The sequence below is a fragment of the Vidua macroura genome, chromosome 24 (genome assembly GCF_024509145.1).
Source record: "Vidua macroura isolate BioBank_ID:100142 chromosome 24, ASM2450914v1, whole genome shotgun sequence".
NCBI classification, from domain to species: domain Eukaryota; kingdom Metazoa; phylum Chordata; class Aves; order Passeriformes; family Viduidae; genus Vidua; species Vidua macroura.
The window spans coordinates 3053497-3074328 of record NC_071594.1 but is presented as its reverse complement, the minus strand read 5'-3'; the positions used below and the strand labels follow the sequence as shown (position 1 = coordinate 3074328).

General features: G+C 52.4%; 1 protein-coding gene across 6 annotated transcripts in view; it reads left to right on the top strand.

Moving 5' to 3' along the window:
• The first annotated feature begins 8590 nt into the window (after positions 1 to 8590).
• LOC128818586 (potassium voltage-gated channel subfamily A member 2) overlaps positions 8591 to 20832 on the top strand; it is a 191853-nt gene continuing 179611 nt past the window's right edge. The window contains exons 1-3 of one of the 6 annotated variants that reach the window (XM_053998040.1): positions 8591 to 8669; positions 10620 to 11007; positions 11650 to 16449. In XM_053998040.1, the coding sequence (XP_053854015.1) occupies positions 11844 to 13343 (1500 nt within the window). In that variant the 5' untranslated portion in view covers positions 8591 to 8669; positions 10620 to 11007; positions 11650 to 11843 and the 3' untranslated portion in view covers positions 13344 to 16449. Of the gene's footprint in view, positions 8670 to 9660; positions 9801 to 9841; positions 10035 to 10208; positions 10267 to 10619; positions 11008 to 11649; positions 16450 to 20832 lie in introns of those variants that run through there. The other 5 variants (XM_053998038.1, XM_053998037.1, XM_053998042.1 and 2 more) reach the window with 5 other exon arrangements.

The window sequence follows — 20832 nt, the reverse complement described above, 5'->3', positions numbered from 1 at the left end:
TGAAATATTGGAATTTTAATGGAAAACTGTGTTGGCTGCTATGTCTCTTGTGATGCCATTGGTGCACTGAAATTAGACTTGGTTTTCCCAAGTGCTCAGTCTTGCAGGAAAATCACCCTTACTGCTGTAGGTCAGGGATTCCATGGCTGAATTTAGCACCTTGCAAGGAGAACAGGCTCTTAATTCATCACCTCAGATCCCAAAACGTGGAAAAAGGGAGGCTTTGCATCCTCCTCCAGCACCGCAGCAGCTCGTGTTTCTTAATTTCCCATCCTTTACTATGCAACTGATTTTCATGGGATCTTCCCAGGATGGAGATGGCTGGATATAGTTTTGACTTTGCTTTCCTTCCTTCGCATGTGCAAGTGGTAATGCAGAAATGTTTCCATGACTGTCTCACCTGGGACGTGCACTGGGTCTATGAACAGTGACATAGTGGGAAATTCTGTGTAAATCTGAACTTGTCTCTAAATCTTGACTAATCAGTGCCACAGGAGCGATGCAATTTTGAACTGGAGATGTTAATGTAGTCCTGTTACTCTGAGTTAGTTTTGAATTCTGGTTTTGCCAGTGAGCTGTGTTGCAACTGTTTAAAACTTGTTTTTTTTATACCAGTCTGATGCTAAAACCAGCTGCTGCATCCCCTCGTCCTGGTGACTCCACCATGGTGTGGGCCTTGTGTTCAGCTCCCGGTTTTAAAAAGTGGGTTTTTTTCAGTTGCGTGATTTTTTTACCTGATGCTGAATTTATTTTTTATTTTTTTTTCTCATTAGAACTTGAAACTGTTCTTTCATATGCAAAGTTCAATAAAACAGATGAACCGCAGCGTGTGGTGTTTGATACTGAAGGGGGTGAAGAGAAGATCTTGGGATGGTGTGAGGACGAGGTTTGAGGAGTGTCCCCTAATGTGAACTCATTTTTCAGGATTAAATAATCTGAAATTTAATGCCATTCACAGGAATCAAATTTACCCTGCTAGAGAAATAAAATCCTGAGGTAAAACCTGCACATTTCCAGCATCCCACCCAGCCACCTGGACTGAGGAAGCTCCAGGCAAAACCTTAAAATTTTGATGATGTGTCACAAGAAGGGATGTCACTGATGGTGCTCGGGCACACAAATGCAGGAGGAGGGGTTTGACCCACCCGCTCTGATCCCAGGTGGGAATCCTGCAAAAGGAGATCAGAAGCTCGTTTGAAAACTTTGTTCTTGGCTTCAAAACACATCTGTGAGCTTCACCCAAAAGTGAATGTGGCCAAAGAGTGTCAAAGTTTTGGTTTAGGTTTTTGGTTGCCTTAAAAAAATTGAAGTTGTTTCTCCTGTGTTGCCCAGAGAAGCTGTGACTGCCCCATCCCTGGGAGTACCCAAGGCCAGGCTGGAGAAATCTGGGCTGTTGGAAGGTGATTTCACCCATGGCAGAGGGTGAAACATGATGAGCTTTAAGGTCTCTCCCCACCCAAACCATTCCAAGATTCCATGGCTTGATGATTCCATGACAAAATGACTTGAGCTGTGCATACAAGTGCTGCTGTGCTGTGTCCCAGGGCCAGAGGTCCCAGGCTGCTGCAGGGGGATTTTATTTTAGTGGTCACTGAGCCAGGAGCATGGACCATTATTCAAAGTGACTTGGTTATTTTTGCAAATCCCAATTCTGGGACTGAAATCCAGGAGGAAATCCTGCAGGAGGCTTCAGGTGCTGAGCTGGGAGCAGAGCAGCACCACGTGTGCCCACAGCCACCCTGGACAGGACCACACCAGGGGAATTCAGCAGCGATGAAGAACCTCAAATTCCCAAACTTTACAAAACATCTTGATCCTGTTGGCCTCGGGAATTGTGATGGGGGCAGAGAAGTTCCTGGAAAAGCAGCACTGAGTGCTGGAACTGCTCTGTTTGGTTTCACCTCTCTGCTCTCCAGGTTTGCTGTGCGCACCAGCTCTGCTGGGGGATGATGATCCATGGTGAGCAAAGTCAGCTCCAGCTCAGAAACTCCCAGATGCTGTCAGTGTGGCTGTGCTGGATGGTCCCACAGTAACTCCTGGCTGCTGTGGATGGCAGGGCACATTTTAGGCCGGCTCAGGGGCTCTGTCAGGTGGGTTTTAGCAGCTCTTGCTGTTTCATTCTCTGCTGTGACCTTGATCTCTGTATCAGCTCCCAAAGGGTTGTGGTGTCTCTAGCTGCAGGTTCTTGTTGATGTGTGGTTACCTGGGGGGTGCTTGAACATCTGGGAGAAACAGATGTGGCAAACCCTGAGATGCAGATGGGGCACAAATGGCACCAGCCAAAACCAGGCTCAGTCAGAAAGGACAGGCCTGGCACCCGGGAATGCTGGAGCAGCCACGGGAAGCACCTTCCACACCACAGTGGTGAGTGGAGGGCAATGATCCCACACCCAGTCCAGGAGGAACCTTGGCTTGAACCCCTGTGGGCTCTGCTGGGTTTCCAGCCCCTTCCTGGGGTGATCAGGTGCGTGCAGAGGGCCAGGCTGTGCTAAGTGCCAGCAGCTCCTCTGTCCAGAGCTGGGCTGTATTTGCCAGATTTTAGAGGGAAGAGAGGCTGCTGGGGGCACGGTGTGATTCCAGGGTGGGTGTTTCCTGCTGCATGGCCAGAGGTTAGAAAGGGTAAATGGCCCTGGGGCAGTCCCACAGTGTTGGGTGCTCAAAGCTATCCCTGGAGTGAGCCCTGGTGCTGCCGGGGTTCATCACAGAGAAATTCAGCTCAAATGAGGCTCTGGAGGAACCTGGCTGTGCAAAGGATGCTCTCTGCTGCCTTTTAGCTCCTGCTTTGCTCTGCCAGAGTGTGGGCATCCCCTGGGAGGACTGGTGGCTGTGGCAGCTCCAGCAGCACATCCCTGCACAGCGACGGAGCTGTGCTGTAAATCCTCCCCTTGAAATTTCCTGCTTGGGAATTTCCCTGGGAGCCATTTGCTCCCTGCATGATGAAGAAATATCAATTCATCATTCCCTGCTCAGCACCTCAGCACCATGCAGGATTTTAATGACCTGTGTCCTGTCCCTCTTTCCACGCCAGAGCATTCGGATCATCCAACTGTGACGTTTCCAGGATGCCGCAGAGGAGCTCTTCCAGCTCGGAGTCAGGCTCCTACAGGTATTTCCCTGCTCTTCAAACCACGCCTTGCTAAGGAGCCCTTGTCTTGGATACTTCACTTCCCACCTTTTGAGTGGATAGTGGTATCCAAAGGATCTTCCTTTGTACTCCAACCAGGCCTGGCATCCTTCTACAGTGGGTGTTTGTCCCTCCCTCTGCTCTCATTTTTATCCATGGGAAAGCCAAGGTTATAATTTCCCCTATGGAATTCTCCTTTACTTAACAGCACCTTGTCCAGGGCATTTGTTGTTATTCCATTTATTGATTGATTCTTGATTTTGTTCTCCAAGTGCTGCATTTCCAGCCCCTCACTTCACCACACTGGTCCACAAGCAGCCCCCATCCTGAGGATTTGGGTGGTATTTCTGCCCTGTTGATATTTGGGAAGGGTGGAAGAGACTTTATTTCCTGCTCTGTCAGGTGTTAGAGTCACCTCTTGGTTTATCCTGACAGCAGGAAAGGAAATATTCCTCTGGCTTCCCAGGGCTGTGGAATCACAGGGGGTGCTGCAGGGACAGTCATTCCGAGAGTGAAGGGATTTTGGATGCTCCCTCAAACACCAGCACTTTTTAATATACCAATATTCCACAGCCCCAGAGGGTTTGAGCACAAATCAAGGGAAGCCTCAGGATCTGGACCGTGGATCTGAGCTGCTCTCACCCCAGCCAAGTCACTGGCACTGGGGGTGATTCCACAGCTCCCAGGGGTGCCTGGTGGGTGCTGCTTGTCTGGGAAAACGTGAGCTGGAAGCAGAGTGTGGGGAGGGGGAGAAGGGGAAGCCGTGGCTTAAAATAGCTCTTTTTGAAAGAAAGGGATGAAAACCTCTTTGAAGAAATGAGGGGAGAGGGGGAGTGTTTCCATGGAAACGGGGAAGTCTGTCTCTTCCCAAAAGAGGGGGTGGGAGATGAAGAAATAGTAAATACAGCAGAGGAATGACAGGGAAGAGGATGCTGCCTGTCAGTGGCATTCCCCATGGATCCCAGCGGCATTCCCCATGGGTTCTGGGCAGGGGGCTCTGGGTCCTGGTGGGAGCAGATGGGGCTCTGGCACTGCCTGCCCTCACAGCCTTGGAAGTGTCACTTTGCATCCTCCCTGTGCCACCTGCACCCTGGATCTGTCACCTGCCCAGGTCACCAGAGAGAGCAGTGACCCAGAGCTGCTGGGGACACCTTCCCTGAGCCAGGTCGGTGTCACCACTATGGGGCATCTCCAGCTGCTCCTGGCAGCTGGGCAGAGACAATAAATAATGAGTGTCCTCCAAATGCTTTGGAAATGAACATCAAATCCTGGCTCTTCCAGGAATTTTCTACCATGGCACGGCCATTTCCAGGGGAGGCTGCAGGGAAGGGAACTGTGCTGGGCAGCAGAGATATGGGAGGGCTTGGCCACAGGGTGAGGGCAGCTGGGGGCTTCTGGAGACATTGAGGCAGGCAGAGGAATTTGGCACAGCTCCCAAACTGGCCCCATCCACAATTTGGCTGGGTGTGGCTCACAGCTTGGCACAGCTCATGGCTTGGCACGGCTCAGAATCTGGCACAGCCCAGGTTGGGCATAACCCAGGATTTCAACTAAAAGGGCTTGATTTAGATTTGATACAAGGAAGAAATTCCTCCCTGTGAGGGTGGGGAGCCCCTGGCACAGGTTTCCAGAGCAGCTGTGGCTGCTCCATCCCTGGCAGTGCCCAAGGCCAGGCTGGATGGGGCTTGGAGCACTCTGGGACAGTGGAAGGTGTCCCTGCCATGGCAGGGGTGGAAGTGGATGGGCTTTAAGGTCCCATCCAACCCAAACCATTCTCTGATTCCATGATTTAGCACAGCTCCCCATCTGGTATGCCATGGGGCCAGCATGTCCTGTAAGAGCCCAGGAGTTTGGCCAGCTCTGTGCCCATCCCACTCAGGGCCATCTCGTGTCTGACACTGCCCTAGTGCCACCATGTCCACAGTGCCACCATGCCCAGGCCCTGGGGAAGGCACTCCCAGCCTGAGCCCTTGGCTTCTCCTCCCTGCAGCAGCTCTGTGTGGGAGGAGGAGAAGAGGGAAATCATCCTCTCAAAGCACTTTTCCTCCTGGCTTGTTTGCAGTCCTGCAGCTCCCTGGGGAGGGATGAAAGTTTGGGGTGATGGGAACATCTCATCCCACTCTGTGGCTCAGATCTGACCTTCAGCAGCTCTTGGCCCCCTCCCAGCACCACCAGACATTCAGGCTGAGACCCACAGGCTCTAAAAACAGTGTCTGCAGGGCTGCTCATCCCATCTGTGCTGTGAGGGAGGTGTTTCCACCCTGGCCATCACCTGCATGGGGAGCCAGTCCCAGGCCTGAAGGCTGGAGGGAGCTGTGTCCCACCAGCACAGTGCAGAGGGGACCCTGAGGTCACCTACAGCTCCCCCCAGGCAAAGGAAACTTGTCTGCAGATGCTGCTCATCTCCAGCCGAGGTTTTGGCCATTTCCAGCAGTGCCATCTCCCCTGCAGGTTTCTTCCATTTCCCCTCAGTCTTTTCTTCCCTACTCTCAACAACCAGCAGGTTTCAACTTTTGGCCCCATTTCCCTGTTCCTCAGTGAGCACCAACCCCTGGAGTGAGAAAAGCCCCTCTCATCTGGAGGAAGGGGGAGAAATGCCTTGGAGAATTACAGAGGGATGTGTTTAATGTTACCTTTGCAGAGAGGTGATTTTTGCTGTTTTTCTAGGGACCAGGAGAACACAGAGGACCCAGGAGGATCTCCCAGGGTCCAAGAGATCTCTTCAGAAACCAGGAGATTCTCCCAGGATCCAGGAGACTCTCCTGGGGTCCAGGAGGTTCTCCCAGGGACAAGGAGCCCTGCCCAGCATCTCTTTTTGCTCTGCTCCTCCTTTCCCACATCACTCCAGGCAAAGCCCGACCCTTTTCCCATCTCCCAGGATCGGGGAAGCCGCTCTGACCCATCTCACCAGGGTAATTTGGGATTCACCAGCAGCACCTGCCATGGCAGGCAGAGCTGGCTCTGTGGCTCCGTGTCACCGTGTTCCTGTGACATTTTTAGATGTCTCCTGGCATCCCCTCCTCTTGCCACCACCCACGGAGGGCGGTGAGGAGGTGCTGAGGGTCCAGGAGCTCCATCCCCTGACGTCAGCAGCGGGTGGGAGGTCGGATGCTTTCCCTGGAGAGTGAATCACAGTCCTGGGAACTCACTCACAGCTTTCACAGCTCCTGAAGTGACACAAGGCCCAGTTATGTCAACACCTTCAGCTGGAAAACCGTGGCTCAGATGGAGATGGGGCTCAGTGCTCTGCCCTGCCCGACCCCTCAGCTGGGCACTGCTTGGTCCAGCTTGGATCCCCTTCCCAGAATGGCTCCAGCCCTCAAAGTCCCTCTGGCTTTGCAGGAGGTGGGACAGGGTCCCCAGGAGGGACACCACAGAGACACCACCATTGTCTGAGGCTGTGTAGGAGGTGTGAAGGTGGTGGCACAGGTTCTGTCCTCTTTGGAGAGATTGTCCCACCCCTTCCCTGGCTTGATATATGCAGGTGCCCACCCTGGGTGCCCTGAGCAGTGGAGCTGGGTGTGGGTTGGGCATTCCAGTGACCCTGGGACTTGAATTCAGCTGTTCTGGATGAGGCCAGGCCTGGGGATAACCTTGCCCTGTGGCTTTCATCCCTCCCCCACAGCACCACTTCTTGGAGCATCTCCCAGACCCACTGCCAGCAGGATACAGGGGGGGAAAGGGGTGGAAAGCATATTTTTTGCTATTTGTGTTTTGTTATTTTTTGCTATTTGTGTGGCAAACCCACAGAGGGTTGGAACAGCCCTTGGGGGCATCCCTGGGAATGAAGGAAAAAAGGAGAGATCACCCTGGACACAGGATCTCCTGGTTCCTGGAACATCCTCCCACCAAGCGCTTTTCCCAGCACCACACACAGACGGGGTACGAATTCCAGTTTGGGTGTCTATAAAATCCATTGAATGAGAGAAATAATTCAGGAGGAAATTATTATTTAATAACACTGAGGAAAGGCGTCATCTTGTTAAATCCTTGTGAAACAGCCAAGTGGGTGCAGAGCTCAGCTCTTCTGGTTCTCCGAGAGGCTGGGATCCGTCTGGAGCTGTCAGCACGGCTGAGGGAGGCGGGTGCAGACACACAGACGATAATAATAGCTCACAATTAGGGTAGTAAATCAGGAGAGAGCATCACTCAATTCAGAGAAATTCCCCTGATTTGCTGGAGACAGGAGTTTGGCTCTTTGCAGGGCGCTGGTGCTGTTTGGATGACAAACCCCCTGGTTCTGCAGAACCTTCACAAGGTGGCAGCAGGAGGAGCACGTTGGAAATTCAGCTCCACTTGAATTGTTCCATGCCCAGCCTCAGTTTCTACATATTGCATAAGGATCAGCCTCGGGCAAATCATTTTCTGCATTCAACCCACCCTGCCACGGCAGATCTGCCTCCAGAAAAGGCTAAAATGGTGCAGCTGACATGAAAAACCCTTGGCCAGGGTAGCCTCCTGCCCAGCTGGATGGGAAGGAAACTCACAGTGCAAGGGCTGGTCGTGAAGGATTCCCAGTTTTCCTGTAGGGTTAGACATTAATTTTCAATATTGAGATCTGGCTGGGGCTTGGGAAAATACCACTTTTGTTTCAAGGTGAAGAGGGGTGTTGGGAGGAGCAAAATCCCCCAGTGCTGGACCTGCTGTCTGTCTGTGCCACCCCCTGCTCCAGGCACCTCAGGGAGTTGAAATACTGTGATTTATCCCTACCATGTCCCCACATGCCCCTGGATGACTGGGCACCACACTGAGCACTGATTTTCTCAGGTGTCAGGGTGTTCCAGGGCCTCCATCCCACCTTGGGGTGTCCCTGGCGAGATCGATGTTGGCTCTGGTAACTCCATGCAAATCTGCTGTATATGGGAATAGAAATATTTCCCATCGCCTCCTTCAGCACTTGTGCCTTGGGTGCCAGGAGCCTTGTGGGACTTGTTGCTTCCTTGGTGCTCCTTGTGGGGCATGGGGGGATGGCAGAGTGGTCCAAACCTCGTGCCTGAAGGCAGGGGTTGATCCATAGGTCTTATATGTTGGTAGGAGCTTGGCCATCTCCTTCCTTTGGGATGAGGGAAGTCTCCTCATGAAGGGACCTCAGTAAATGCAAAGTGATATAAAATTATTGCTTTTCACATCCTCACTCCAGCCAAGGGCAGCTCCAGCAAGTCCAATCCTGCCCCATCTCCTTCCCCAGAGCTGCAGGGTGTTTCTCCAGCCCCCGGATCTCCCCGAGCAGATCCAGGCTGTCACCAAGAACATGGGATGGATTGGAGCCGCATGGCAAAGCAGCACCGTGTATCCAGGGACATGATTATTTCCCAGTGGTTGAAATCTAGGTCTCCTGCTTGGGAGGAGGGCTGCGGGGGGGGGGGGGGGGGGGGGGGGGAAGACGCTCATATTAATCTTATGAATATTCATGGAGAAGCTGAGCTGCCTTCGGAGGTTGACTCCGGGGTACGAGTTTGGGGGGCTGTAGGTGAGAGGTGCCGGCAGCGGCGGGAGCAGAGCGGCTGCTTGTGCATTCTCCGCATGCCTGACTGCAGAGCCGAGTGTAAGTTGGTGCCTTTTTCTCTCCCCCCCACCCCATCCCTGCATCTTTCCCCCTCTTCCCGCTGCTCTCCTGCTTGAACACAGCCTGGCCAGGAACGGTGCAAAGCGAGGGAGTCGTGCTTTAGTCGCAAACACGACCCCAAATCGTGTGACTCCCGCCTTGCAGTGCTCAGTGCGGGCGGAGAACAAACTGAGGGGCTTTGGGCAAATCTTCACCTCCTCCATCCCCCCCTCAGCCCCCAAATTTGCATGAATTAACCCTAGAGATGCTTGAGGGGGCGCGGAGGTTGTTTGCCAGGACAAGCAGCGAAGGGGAGAAAGTAGGAGAAGCTGAGTGTTGGGATGGGGGATGTCAACTGAGACGATGCCGTAAAACCCGCTCTGCCAAGCACCGAGCATCAGCGCTTGGATTCGGAGTCGGAGGAAGAAGCCCAGAGCCCATGCCAAATAAAAATCAACATGTTAAATAAAAACAAAGTAAATTTCTGTGCTGTTAAACAAATCTGGGGTGTTTGGGGAAGGGGGAAAGGGGAGGAGAGAGTTTATGGGCAGGAGGAAAACGGTGCGTTTATTAAAATAAATAAATAAAACATTGAAGGTTGGTTGATCTTTGGTGAGATGGAGGTTTGTGGCTGCCAGATCTTTCCTGCAGCAGCAGGAAGATGTTGTTTGTGGTGTTCTGGCGTGATGCTCAGAGGAACCAGGGAAGGTCAAATCCAGCTGAACTCCTTGGTGAGTCGCTGGGGAGAGAGTGGTGGGGAAAAAATGCAGGAAAAGGATAAAAACTGGGACAAACACGACCTCCTCTCCTCTGGGCCTGGCAGAAAAGGGTTAAGAGAAGCGGTTGAATGCTGCAAGCCTCGTCAGGGTTGTACTATTTTTTCTAGTGCATAAGGAGAAGGGAGAGAAGGGTTGCACGGAAAAGGGAAATTTCCAAGAAAAGAGGGATCTGCGGCAATATCTGCACCTCGGGGGATGAAGACAGGAACCAACAGGCATAAATGGCCTGGAGATGGCTGAAATCTTTGCCGAGGAGATTGGGACCGCGGGGTTATTTTCCACCTGCCTCCCCTGCCCGGTTCTGTAATCCTGGCTCAAAGTAGACAAGTCGAGTTGGAGCTGAAGAAGGGAGGTTAGAGGGGTATTTATTTCATTTGGGAGGGGAAGAAAAAAAAAAAAAGGCAAAAGAATGAGAGGTTGGTTGGCCCTCTCCGGGCTGAGCATCTCCATGGTGCGAGGCAATGCAGGATGATCCAGAGGAGCGCTCGCCGGGAGCAGGGATGCTGAGGACCCGGCACCCACCGGGGACATGACCCTCAACATCCCCACCAGAAATCTCACCCAACGGAGTCGAATTCCCACGGGGGTGGGTCAGCCGGGGGGTTGGCTCTCGGGAGGATGGGGAGGGTGGATGAGGGTCGCGTGGGTCCCGCAGCCGGGGCCCCGGTGCTCGTGGGTGCTCGGAGCCATCAGCGGGGGGCTGGTGGCCTTGGAGGGGAGACAACCAGGGACCGGCGGGGGGTTCACTCCGGTGGATGAAGACGGAGCCTCCTGAGCCACCGGGGAACGCGACGCAATGGCCGTGGGTGCTGTGCCCGGTGGGTGACACCGACTCCCGGGTGCTGGCGGGGCTGGGAACCTTCCGTGGCTTTGCAGAGCCTCGGCTGCCGGGGGGGCTGCGTCGTTCCCCCCCCCGCTCCTCCGCCTGGCACGGGCTCGGCGGGCAGCCGGCCCCGCTGGGCTGAGCAGAGCGCAGGGACACGGGGCTCTGGTTTTTTCCGCCTCGGCGCTGGCGCTCTCGCCCTGCTCTCTCTCGTGTTGCAGTGCAGGTTGGGCGGGCAGCGGGCGGACAGCTCGCGGCCGGGGAAAGCGGGTGCCCGGAGGAGCCGCGGCTTTGCGGATGCTCCTTGCGAACCCCCACAGCTTGCTACCTTCTCGGTGTTTTTTCCAGGCGATGCCACACCTCCCGAGGACACTGGGGACATCGGGTTTTGCTGAGCTTAGCAGCTTTTCACCGTCTTACCGAAGGCATCAGACAGACGCTCATCTGCCCTGAAGTGCAGATCTGCAACAGCTCCCGGGAAGACTCTGTCTCTCTGTCTCTCTGTCTCTCTGTCTCTCTCTCTCCAGTCCAAACCATTACAAGACCTGACTTCCACCATCTGGGAATCTAACCCCTCTTATGCCCCTTCTCCTTTTTCTACGATGACTCACCATTATTTTTAACTTTGAAGAGAGAGGAAATTATGGGGATCTTGGAAGCCTGTATTTCTCTCTAGGATTTCCCCAGGGTCAGATAATCGGTGTTACTAAGAGACACTAAGATTTGGCTTCTCCAGGTAATGTGATTTGTTTTCTGTGTGCCATGGTGCTTTGCAGAGAATGACAGGAGCCGGGACACCAGCGCTCGAGGAGGGGGACTGCGGTGGTCCGCGGGGCAGCTGGGACCGCCGGCTCCACGTTCCGGCAGCCGCAGAGCTTGGCTGCAGGCAGGGAGGGCAGCATGTCACCAGGGAAAGAGGATTGGGAAGGTGTTAAACTTAAAAGCGGAGCTGGAGCTTTCCTGGAGGGTAGATTGCCTGAGATCGCACGGTTAAATGTTAATTAACCCTTAGCTGCATGCCTGGAAATGAGCTGAGCCCGGCACCCTGCGGGGTCCTCTCGCCACTTCAGGGCTGGATGGGGTTATTTTTCTTCCTTCCTTTCTCTTCCCTTTCCCCTCTTTATTTTTTTTTTAACTGGAATTTTTATTTTTAGCCAAAAAATAAGCCCTGGTTTACCAATGCCAGTTTTTCCACACTGGTTTTGAACAGGTGACGGTTCCTCAGGTGTTTTCTCTGTTCCACCTATTGGGTTTAGATGGGAGTTGTTGAACTCTGTCCCAAGGAAGGCAAATTAACCCCTCCAGGAAGGGGATAGACGTGCTAGAGAAGGGATCTTCTCTCCTCCCACCAACTTTATTCCATCTCTCTCTTTCTCAGCAGGGGCGATTTTCTTTCTTCTTCTTCTTTTTATTTTTTTTCCTCTATTTTTATCTCATCCCTTCGCCTTTTCATGAGACTCTTCCAAACCTACGTACCTGTCCTTCTGCAGGATAGTAGCCCTGCCCTGAACCCGATCCCACCACCGGGCGCTGGGAAGAGTTTAGCATAAGGATTTCTTTTAAAGCCCAATAATGACAGTTGCTACTGGAGATCCTGCAGATGAAGCTGCAGCTCTTCCCGGTCACCCGCAGGACACGTACAACCCTGAGACCGACCATGAGTGCTGTGAGAGGGTGGTCATTAACATCTCGGGGCTGCGCTTCGAGACGCAGCTCAAGACACTTGCCCAGTTTCCAGAGACCTTGCTAGGGGATCCTAAAAAGAGGATGAGATATTTCGACCCTCTCCGGAACGAGTATTTCTTTGACCGGAACAGACCCAGCTTCGATGCGATTTTGTACTATTACCAGTCCGGGGGGAGGTTGCGGCGGCCGGTTAATGTGCCCTTAGACATCTTCTCCGAAGAGATCCGCTTCTATGAACTGGGGGAAGAGGCCATGGAGATGTTTCGGGAGGATGAAGGCTACATCAAGGAAGAGGAGAGGCCGCTGCCTGAGAACGAGTTTCAGAGACAAGTGTGGTTGCTCTTTGAGTACCCTGAGAGCTCAGGCCCTGCCAGGATTATAGCTATTGTCTCTGTCATGGTTATTTTAATCTCCATCGTCAGCTTTTGCCTGGAAACGTTGCCCATTTTTCGGGATGAGAATGAAGACATGCACGGTAGCGGGCTGAGCCATCCCCCCTACTCCAACAGCAGCATGGGGTACCAGCAGTCCACTTCTTTCACAGACCCCTTCTTCATCGTGGAGACACTTTGCATCATCTGGTTCTCCTTCGAGTTCTTGGTGAGGTTTTTCGCCTGCCCCAGCAAGGCTGGATTTTTTACCAACATCATGAACATTATAGACATCGTAGCCATCATTCCCTATTTCATCACCTTAGGGACGGAGCTGGCTGAGAAGCCAGAGGATGGTCAGCAGGGCCAGCAAGCCATGTCCTTAGCCATCCTTCGAGTCATCCGCTTGGTGCGGGTCTTCAGGATCTTCAAGCTCTCCCGGCACTCCAAGGGGCTGCAGATCCTGGGACAGACTCTCAAGGCCAGCATGCGGGAGCTGGGCCTCTTGATATTTTTCCTCTTCATCGGCGTCATCCTCTTCTCCAGCGCCGTCTACTTTGCCGAGGCCGACGAGAGCGAGTCCCAGTTCCCGAGCATCCCCGATGCCTTCTGGTGGGCTGTGGTTTCCATGACGACTGTTGGCTACGGAGACATGGTCCCCACGACCATCGGGGGGAAAATAGTGGGTTCCTTGTGTGCCATCGCTGGCGTATTAACGATTGCCTTACCAGTGCCCGTCATAGTGTCTAACTTCAATTACTTCTACCACCGGGAGACCGAGGGAGAGGAGCAGGCTCAATATTTGCAAGTAACCAGCTGCCCAAAGATCCCCTCTTCCCCTGACCTAAAGAAAAGCAGAAGTGCCTCTACTATTAGTAAGTCTGATTATATGGAGATCCAGGAAGGTGTAAACAATAGCAATGAGGATTTTAGGGAGGAGAACTTGAAGACAGCCAATTGCACCCTAGCTAACACAAACTATGTGAATATCACCAAAATGCTAACCGATGTCTAGTCGCTAAAATCTAGTCCCGTATTTAAAGCTGAAGTGGAACAATTGCAGATATTGAGTGCTGCTCTGCATTGTAGTTAATACAGTATTTTCTACGGTGTATATTTGGTTCTGCATGGGAAGCAATAGCTGTGTAAGTGACTTTTAACCTTTGATTTCTGCACCGAATAAGCGTCTGTGCAAAAAAACCCAACAAATCCAAAACCATTTTGTTGCACTTCTCCCATCCCAGGCTCGTGGGTTTCCAAAGATACGGAGGGGACGGGCACTTGGAGCAGCGGGATGGGGATGGAAGGGGCAGGTCCGGGCCATCCCGGGGTGTCACGGGTCCTGGTCCCCGTCCTGGGGGACAGCCAGCTCCCAGGCACAGGGAACAGCTGGGAAAGGTCAGGCAGAACTTCCTGGAGGGTGGCTGCAGCCGTGGGGCCGGGTTGCTGGAGGGCTCGAGGTTCCTGCCCTGGGAAAGCCGAGAGCGAACGCGGCGCCCGGCTCGTGTTTCATAACTGAAAATGCTGCATGCTGCAATAGTTTCAGCCACTGCAGTGTGCCAGTGTGAGGCCCAGGGGAGGGATAATTACTGTGACGGCACATTATTTATTAAGTCTTAAATTTTCTATGCGAGGCATCGGGAGGGATGAGTAAATAAATCAAGAGCTTGGAATTTTATTTATTTATTTAGATGACACTTCCATCATCAATATTTCCAGGATCACCAAAGACACCTCCACTGACACATTGAAAATGAGTTGGAAAAAGCATTTTTTTAATATCTATATATAAAACTGGAGCAACTATGCTGTGGCCTATAATATATTTATACTGCAGTGAAATTTAACCAGTAATACAGTACAGCTGCATGGATATTCGTTGCATGAATCTGAATATTTAATACACACACAAATATATATTTTCTTAGTAGACTATACAGTATTCATGTTTATAGTGTTTATAGATTCTCCGGTGGCTTGAAGGAGATTCATGGGAATTAAAAAAATCTCCATTATAGTTAAAAACCGGATGGGGAAGGCGTGTGCTGACAACAGTTGGATAGATAACAGTGCAAAGCCTGAGAGATAACAAGGCAGAGCTCGAGTGTCCGAGCATCCAGACACAAGAGCTGACAAATGCAAGCCAGGGAAGGTGAGCTGAAAGTTAAACACCTGTGCTCATTATGGGCCGAGTAATTAGTCATTAATCGTGGTGCCAGGAGCAGAAACCACGGCGGATCGGAGAGGGCACGAGGAGCAGGTGGAATAGCAGGTTCCAGCTCTCCTGACTTGTTTGTTCAGCAGTTTTCAGCCGTTCCCGTAGAATTCCTGTGTGTGTGTGTGTATAGATATTTAGAGAGCGACTACAGGGCCGAATCCTCAGCAAACAGAGCGCTTGGGGTATCGAGGACTTCCCAGCTCAGGGCTGCTGGGATGGTGGGACACGGGCTGGAGCAGGGTGGCCTGCCCCTGGAGTCCATGGGGTCACCGGGGCAAGGTGTTTTTGGCTTGAAAACTCCTTTTCAACCCCCTCAGGGCTGGGGTTTATTCCTTTATGATGAAGCAGACAGGTGCTGAAGTGGCCTGGGTTCAAGCTGGCAACTCTGAGCCTTTGCTTTGCCTTCTTTCAGGATGTTTAAGAGCAGTGGGTCAAGGTGCAGAGAGCCTGAGGTTCTGTCTCTTCTTCATCCCCAGTGTTATTTGGGGATGGGCAAGAGCTGTTGGTCCATGGGGAATCTCACCTGCTTTCCCCATCCCTGTGTGGGTTTGCTTGTGTTTTCCCCATTGCTGACAATCCTCAGGGAGAGGTGCCCTGTTCCTCTTCCAGATCAGGGGAGATGGAGGAAAATCTCTGCCAAGGTCATGGTTGAGCAAAGCCTCCCTGGGAACAGGGAGGAACAGGGTTCAGACAGGGTGAATTCAGGCTGAACTGGGGCATTCTCAGCCCTGAAACACTGCATGAAGGGTGAGCACAAGGAGCTTGGGGAGGGCTCAGCCAGACCCTTCCTTCCTCAGAGAGGAAATCCCTGCTCCTGACAATAATCCAACTGGTGCTAAAGTATCTACAGCAATGGCTCCAAATGCCACTCCAGAGGAGGATCCATCTTGTGCTGATGGGGCTCCACTTGGCCAGGTGGAATCACTCCTCAGTTTTATTTGATTGATTGATTGATTGATTGATTGATTGAGGCCTGGCTATAATGAATTCCAAGTGTTTGTGCATGGCAGTCCCTGCTTCTGCGTGGGGCAGAGGACCAGCAGCACCCCTGTGCTGGGGTTCAGGGATGATCAGGTCCCCAGCCTGTCTTTAATTGGATCTCATTATGCTGGGAGTCCTGCACTCCCACTTTGCTGGGGCAGCCTGGGAATGGGAGACCCTGAAGCCCCTTCATGCACGCACACAAAAAAGCCAACACAACCAAAAGCAATAAATCTTGAGTTCTGAAGCTCATCCTGTTGGATGGGACAGGGCTGGCAAGAGTCACTGGCTCGGGCACGATTCCCAGGGCGGTCGGCCAACTTCCGTGGATCCGGCTCGTGGTGGCTCTGTGGGGACGTGGGCTCACACAGGGGAGCTGCCTGATGTGCTGGGATCCTCTGGGTGCCACCAGGTGATCCCGTTCCTGGTCGGGGTTGGGGTGTTTTGCAGGTGGTTTTGCTGCAGGTTCTTTGGAGGGTGCTGGTACTCAGTGAGACTTTGAGAAGTGTCCGGTTGTTGAACACCCACCGTGGGCTTGGGGTGGATTGGAGCAGCGTTGGCCAAAGCTTTGGGTGTGTGTTGTGGTGGTTTGCTGAGGAGGAAGGTGAGGTTTTCCTTTGGGGAGGTGGGGTTTTTGGGCATGGTGCTCCTGTGGGCTTTCCAGGGCCAGGCAGGAGAGGAGAGTGAATCCAGGAGCAGGATCCAAACACCCAAACCCAATCTCCAGGCTGGGGGGTCCTGGCAGCCTTGGGAAGCTCCACAGCCACACAGCAGGGGCGAATGGGGATGAAGAGCAAGAGGCCACGCTGCTGTTGTCACTGATGTGAGGTGATGACTGTCCCCATGGCAGGGGCCAGCACAGCCAGTCCCTTCCTTAGGACAGATCTGGCACCTCCTGCCCTGACCCTGGCAGATGTTCCTGGTGGGAGGGCGGCTCTGGGCTGCCCTTGTGTGGGGCACAAGGAAAACGCCCAGGGTCAGTGCTCAGGGCTCAGGGTGGGAAGGGTCAGTGAGGGCTGTGGCTGGGAGGGATCCGTGGCTGCACAGAACAGAGGGGTCCAGACTTCTGCCTCGCACAGAGAAATGGTTCCCCTACAGCTTTTAATGGGATTTGTGCCTGCAGGTCGGAGCTCTAGTGCTATTTCTAGCTTTGCTTCTGACTCACTGATGTGATCTTGAACCAGTTTTTCAGGAGGAGACTGTGATATTTTTTCTTTTTTTAATTTTTTTCTTAAGGAATGTAGTTTGAGAGAGTCTGGGCCTGTTTCTGTGGAGATGCTGAGCATCCCAATCTGCTCCTGACTCTGAAAGGTGCAAAAATGAATTGCAAAGTGGCTCAGACTGAGGATGCTAAATTAGGGACTGGGAAAGAGGGGGGTCCCATAGCTGTGTTAGAGTCCATCAGGCCCCTAAACAGAGGTAGTCTGGTTTCCTCCTCCTGAGGAGCCATTTCCCTCTCTCCAGGCCTGGAATGGAAGACTGGAGCTCTCTGGTCTGTGGAGGTGCTCCTGGCTTGGCACCCGGAGGAGGCAGCACCTCTATTTTAGTTTTAGCCACTGTGCCACAGTTTTAGAGAGATGGAAAGTTGTGATTGCAGAGCGGGTTGTCTTCTAACACCCAACCTCGTGCCCAAGCCTGCAGGCAGCCCATCAGCCCTTTCAAATCTACCAGAATATCTGCTGGGGGCAGTGGGGTGAGGCTCGTGTACCAGCTGGATGCTACCGAGTGATTAGGGAAAAATGATCTCTCTGGAGCACGATGTTTTATTAGGAAAATTAATCTCTGCAGTGACTGTGTCAAAGTCCTACAGATTTGAATGCTGAGCTATAAGAAGAAAAGGATCTCTAGATTGGCATTATGAGAGTGTGGCACGTGGGTGTATAAATATGGGCATATTTGTGCATAAATACACAGAAGGAGAGAAAAAGACAGAGGAGGAGGAGGTATTTCAGGAAGGACCTTGCTTTGTTATTAGATAATTCCTGGGTCAGCCCTTGGAACTGCTGCCAAAGCCTTGTAGCTTTTCCAGAGCTTGTCATATACTTGGGGATGGATCCAAGGGAAGGAGATCTGGATCTCGCCTTGGGGGTGGAAGCATCCTGAGGGGCTGGTGGCATTCAGCTCCTCGCACCCCTCTGCAAACAGCAGCTCTGCAGTGCCCTGTTCCCAACCCTAAATCCCAGCTTGCGCCAGTCACGACCATTTCTGTGACTGTGCTGGGAAAGCCAAGCAGGGTTGAAGGGATTTGGTTGAGATGCAGGTGCTGTGCTGCACCGAGTGGGCTTTGGGGTTATTGTTTGTAATGTCGGGGTTTAAGTCTCTTAAACTATGGCAACTTTTGGTCCCAGTGTGGTGGCTCCCGTGCTGGGGTCAGGGTGGTGTTATCGCAGAACCCTGGAATGGTTTGGCTTGGAGGAACCTTAAAGCTCTCCTTGTTCTACCCCCTGCCATGGACAGGGACACTTTCCACCAGACCAGGTTGCTCCAAGCAGTGGCCAGCTTGGCCTTGAAACCTTTTTTCAAGCTCTTTACCATGAGACCTTATCCCAAGGTCTACATCCTTGGGGATGGTTGTCCATTATACCTGTGGTGGGTCACTCGTGGGAACTGGTCAGTCTGCTCTGAAGTGGGCTGAGGAAAGGAGTCAGCCCCAAACCATTTTGGTTTGCACCCAAATGAAGGCTGTGGCTCTTTCCTCAGACTCCTGGCAGCATTTGACTTTTTCCACGTGACACATTCCTTGGTCCCTCCTGTTGGGGACCAGCTGCTGCCCCTGCCAGGAGCCCCAAGAGGGACAAGGGTTGCCCCCAAGCACCAGCCACTGCCTTTCCCAGCCCTGTCAGCACCCCTGGCCTCAGTGTCCCCGTGATGTTTCTGCATTTGGCTTCCCAAAATTCAGCCCCCTGCTCAGAAATGGGTGCTCTGATCCTGCTGCATCCCATTAGGGGGAGAGGGCCCAGCCCAGGGGTGAAGCAGCCCTGGGAGCACAGCACTGATTTACACCCGGGGACAGGATCCCCCAGCCCAGTTATGCATGACGAGAGATAAATCCCTAATTCATGTTTTTCCTCCAGAGAGGGGATGGTTTGGTTTTTAGGAGCTGCTGGACTTCTTGCAACCACACCAGGTCCATGCACATGGACACACCATGTCCTCTCCCCAGCCCTGCCTGCCTGTCCTGAGCTTGGGGATGGTCTTCTGGGGTTTGGTTTTTTGATTATTTTTTTATTATTATTATTTTTTTTCTGCTGCCTATAAGATGTAATTAGCCATTTGCACTTGCTCCCTCACTGTTTGAGACTGTGCTCTTGTCCTCCAATGTCGTCCCTGGAGCGCAAGGGGAAAAATGGGTATTGGATCAACCCTGCATGTGGTGCCTAATTTGAGCAAATCAATAGGAAGAGGAAATCCAAGAAGGACTCATCCTAAGGATGCTGGAGCTGAACCTTTTGTTTCCATGGTTACGGGAGAAATGGGACCAGGAATGGAGAGAGGCCTATAAACTGTTAAAGGAGGACTCGTGGGAATTTCAAGTCATTTAACCATGCATTTGCTAGACACAACTTTAGACACCAGCTGGATCTGAATTGCACAGTGTTTATAGAAATTCCTGCTTTATTGACAGCCGGGGGTGCCGGGGGGCGTTCGAAGGGGCTGGGGGCCCCCGAGTCAATAAGGCTGCCCGTTGTATATAGGTATACAGAGCTGTGTACATACATACCCAAATGAGCATTTGCTGTCTGGTTTATCATCAGTGTATATAATTTATTCTTCACAGAGTATCACGATTTTTGTAAATATCGGCACTAATTAAGAGAAAATAAATATGTATATTATTGAGGAGTTATTTTGATATCGGTTCTGTGGAGGGTGGGAGAGGAAAAGGACAAGTAATTATGTTTTTGATATGTTTTTCTCTACAACTAAACCCTCTGTGAGAAGAGAAAGAAACAGCCTGAAGCAGGGGAAATCAGTTTGTGCTCCACCATCAGCCAGGCTGCAGGGCCAGAGTCCCAAAAACCCCTGGGAGGAGGAGCTGATGGGTCTCAGTGATGTGTACAGCATTCCCACGGGATTTGCTCCAAAAAACTTCCAGCAGTGACGCCAGCAGAGGGGAAGGGGCTGGAACCTGGGTCAAGGTCACGTTCCCCATGGCTCCCCACTCCTCCAGCTTGGATATTGGCCACATCCACGCAGGTAACAGGGACTGGGTGGTGCTGGGGGATCAGCCTGCTCTTGGAGAACTTGTGAGCACCCAGTGGATGGTTTTGGAAAGCAAGCAATCCCTCTTGGAAGAGGGAGAAGCAAACAGACAGGGATGGTGCTGGTAGCACATCATCTGTGGGGTTGTATCCATGGAGATGTCTCCTGGTAGGATCTCTGGAAGGAAATGGGGATGGGATCCCTGGGATGGCTTCAGCTGTCCTTGCAGAGGAGTGGTTGGTTTGTCCATCCCCAGGGAACAACTGCAACAATATTTTCTCTTGCTGTTTCGAGCACCTTGGGGCAGCAAAGGGCAGGGAAGGTGCTCAGGGCACTTGGTTCTTGTGGTTTGGGGTTTGCCTGTTTTCTTGGTGGCTTTCACAGGCAACGTGGCTGCTCTGGCCTTCCCGTCTCGTGGGCAGAACCCACTCTGTGCGCAGAGGATGGAGGTGAAACACAAGGAGAACAAAGAGATATTCTCTTTCTGCCGTGATGGGGTGGCCCTGCTCGGCTCTGGGACGTGGCACCACCTGGTAACCCAAGGGTTAGTGCCAAACTTCCTTCTCAACACCCCATACTGCTCATGGAGGAGCCCCTGGTGTGGGCTCAGAGTCAAGCCTTGGGTTCAAGTGTCACTGTGTCACCAAGGGGATGTCATGTCCCATTCCGTGCCTCAGTTTCCCTGTCTGTAAGACAGTTTTCTAAGCTGGACCCAGCAAACTGCAAATCTTAATTCAATATTAGGACAGTGAAAATGCGGAAATGGGTGGCTGAACCTGTGGACAGCTCTTGTTGGGGGCAGAAGAGGTGTTCAGGGGCAGCCAATTATGAACATTTATGTGTGGAAAACCGCTGGAGTGCACAAAAAGGAACAGAAGTGTTTATGAGCAGTGCACCCTGAGGGAAGTGTCGCACCGTTTGCTGTAGAGCTGAGTGGAAGCAATCCCCAAACTGGGCCACTCTGTGCTCCTCAGCCCCATCTCCAAGCCCCGGAGAGGCTCCAGCTGGCTCTGGCAGATGCCGAACCCTTCCCTTACTGGTGTCCTGTTGGCTCGTGGGCTCATAAATATCTAAACACGAAGTGGTACCAGGAGTTTGCAGC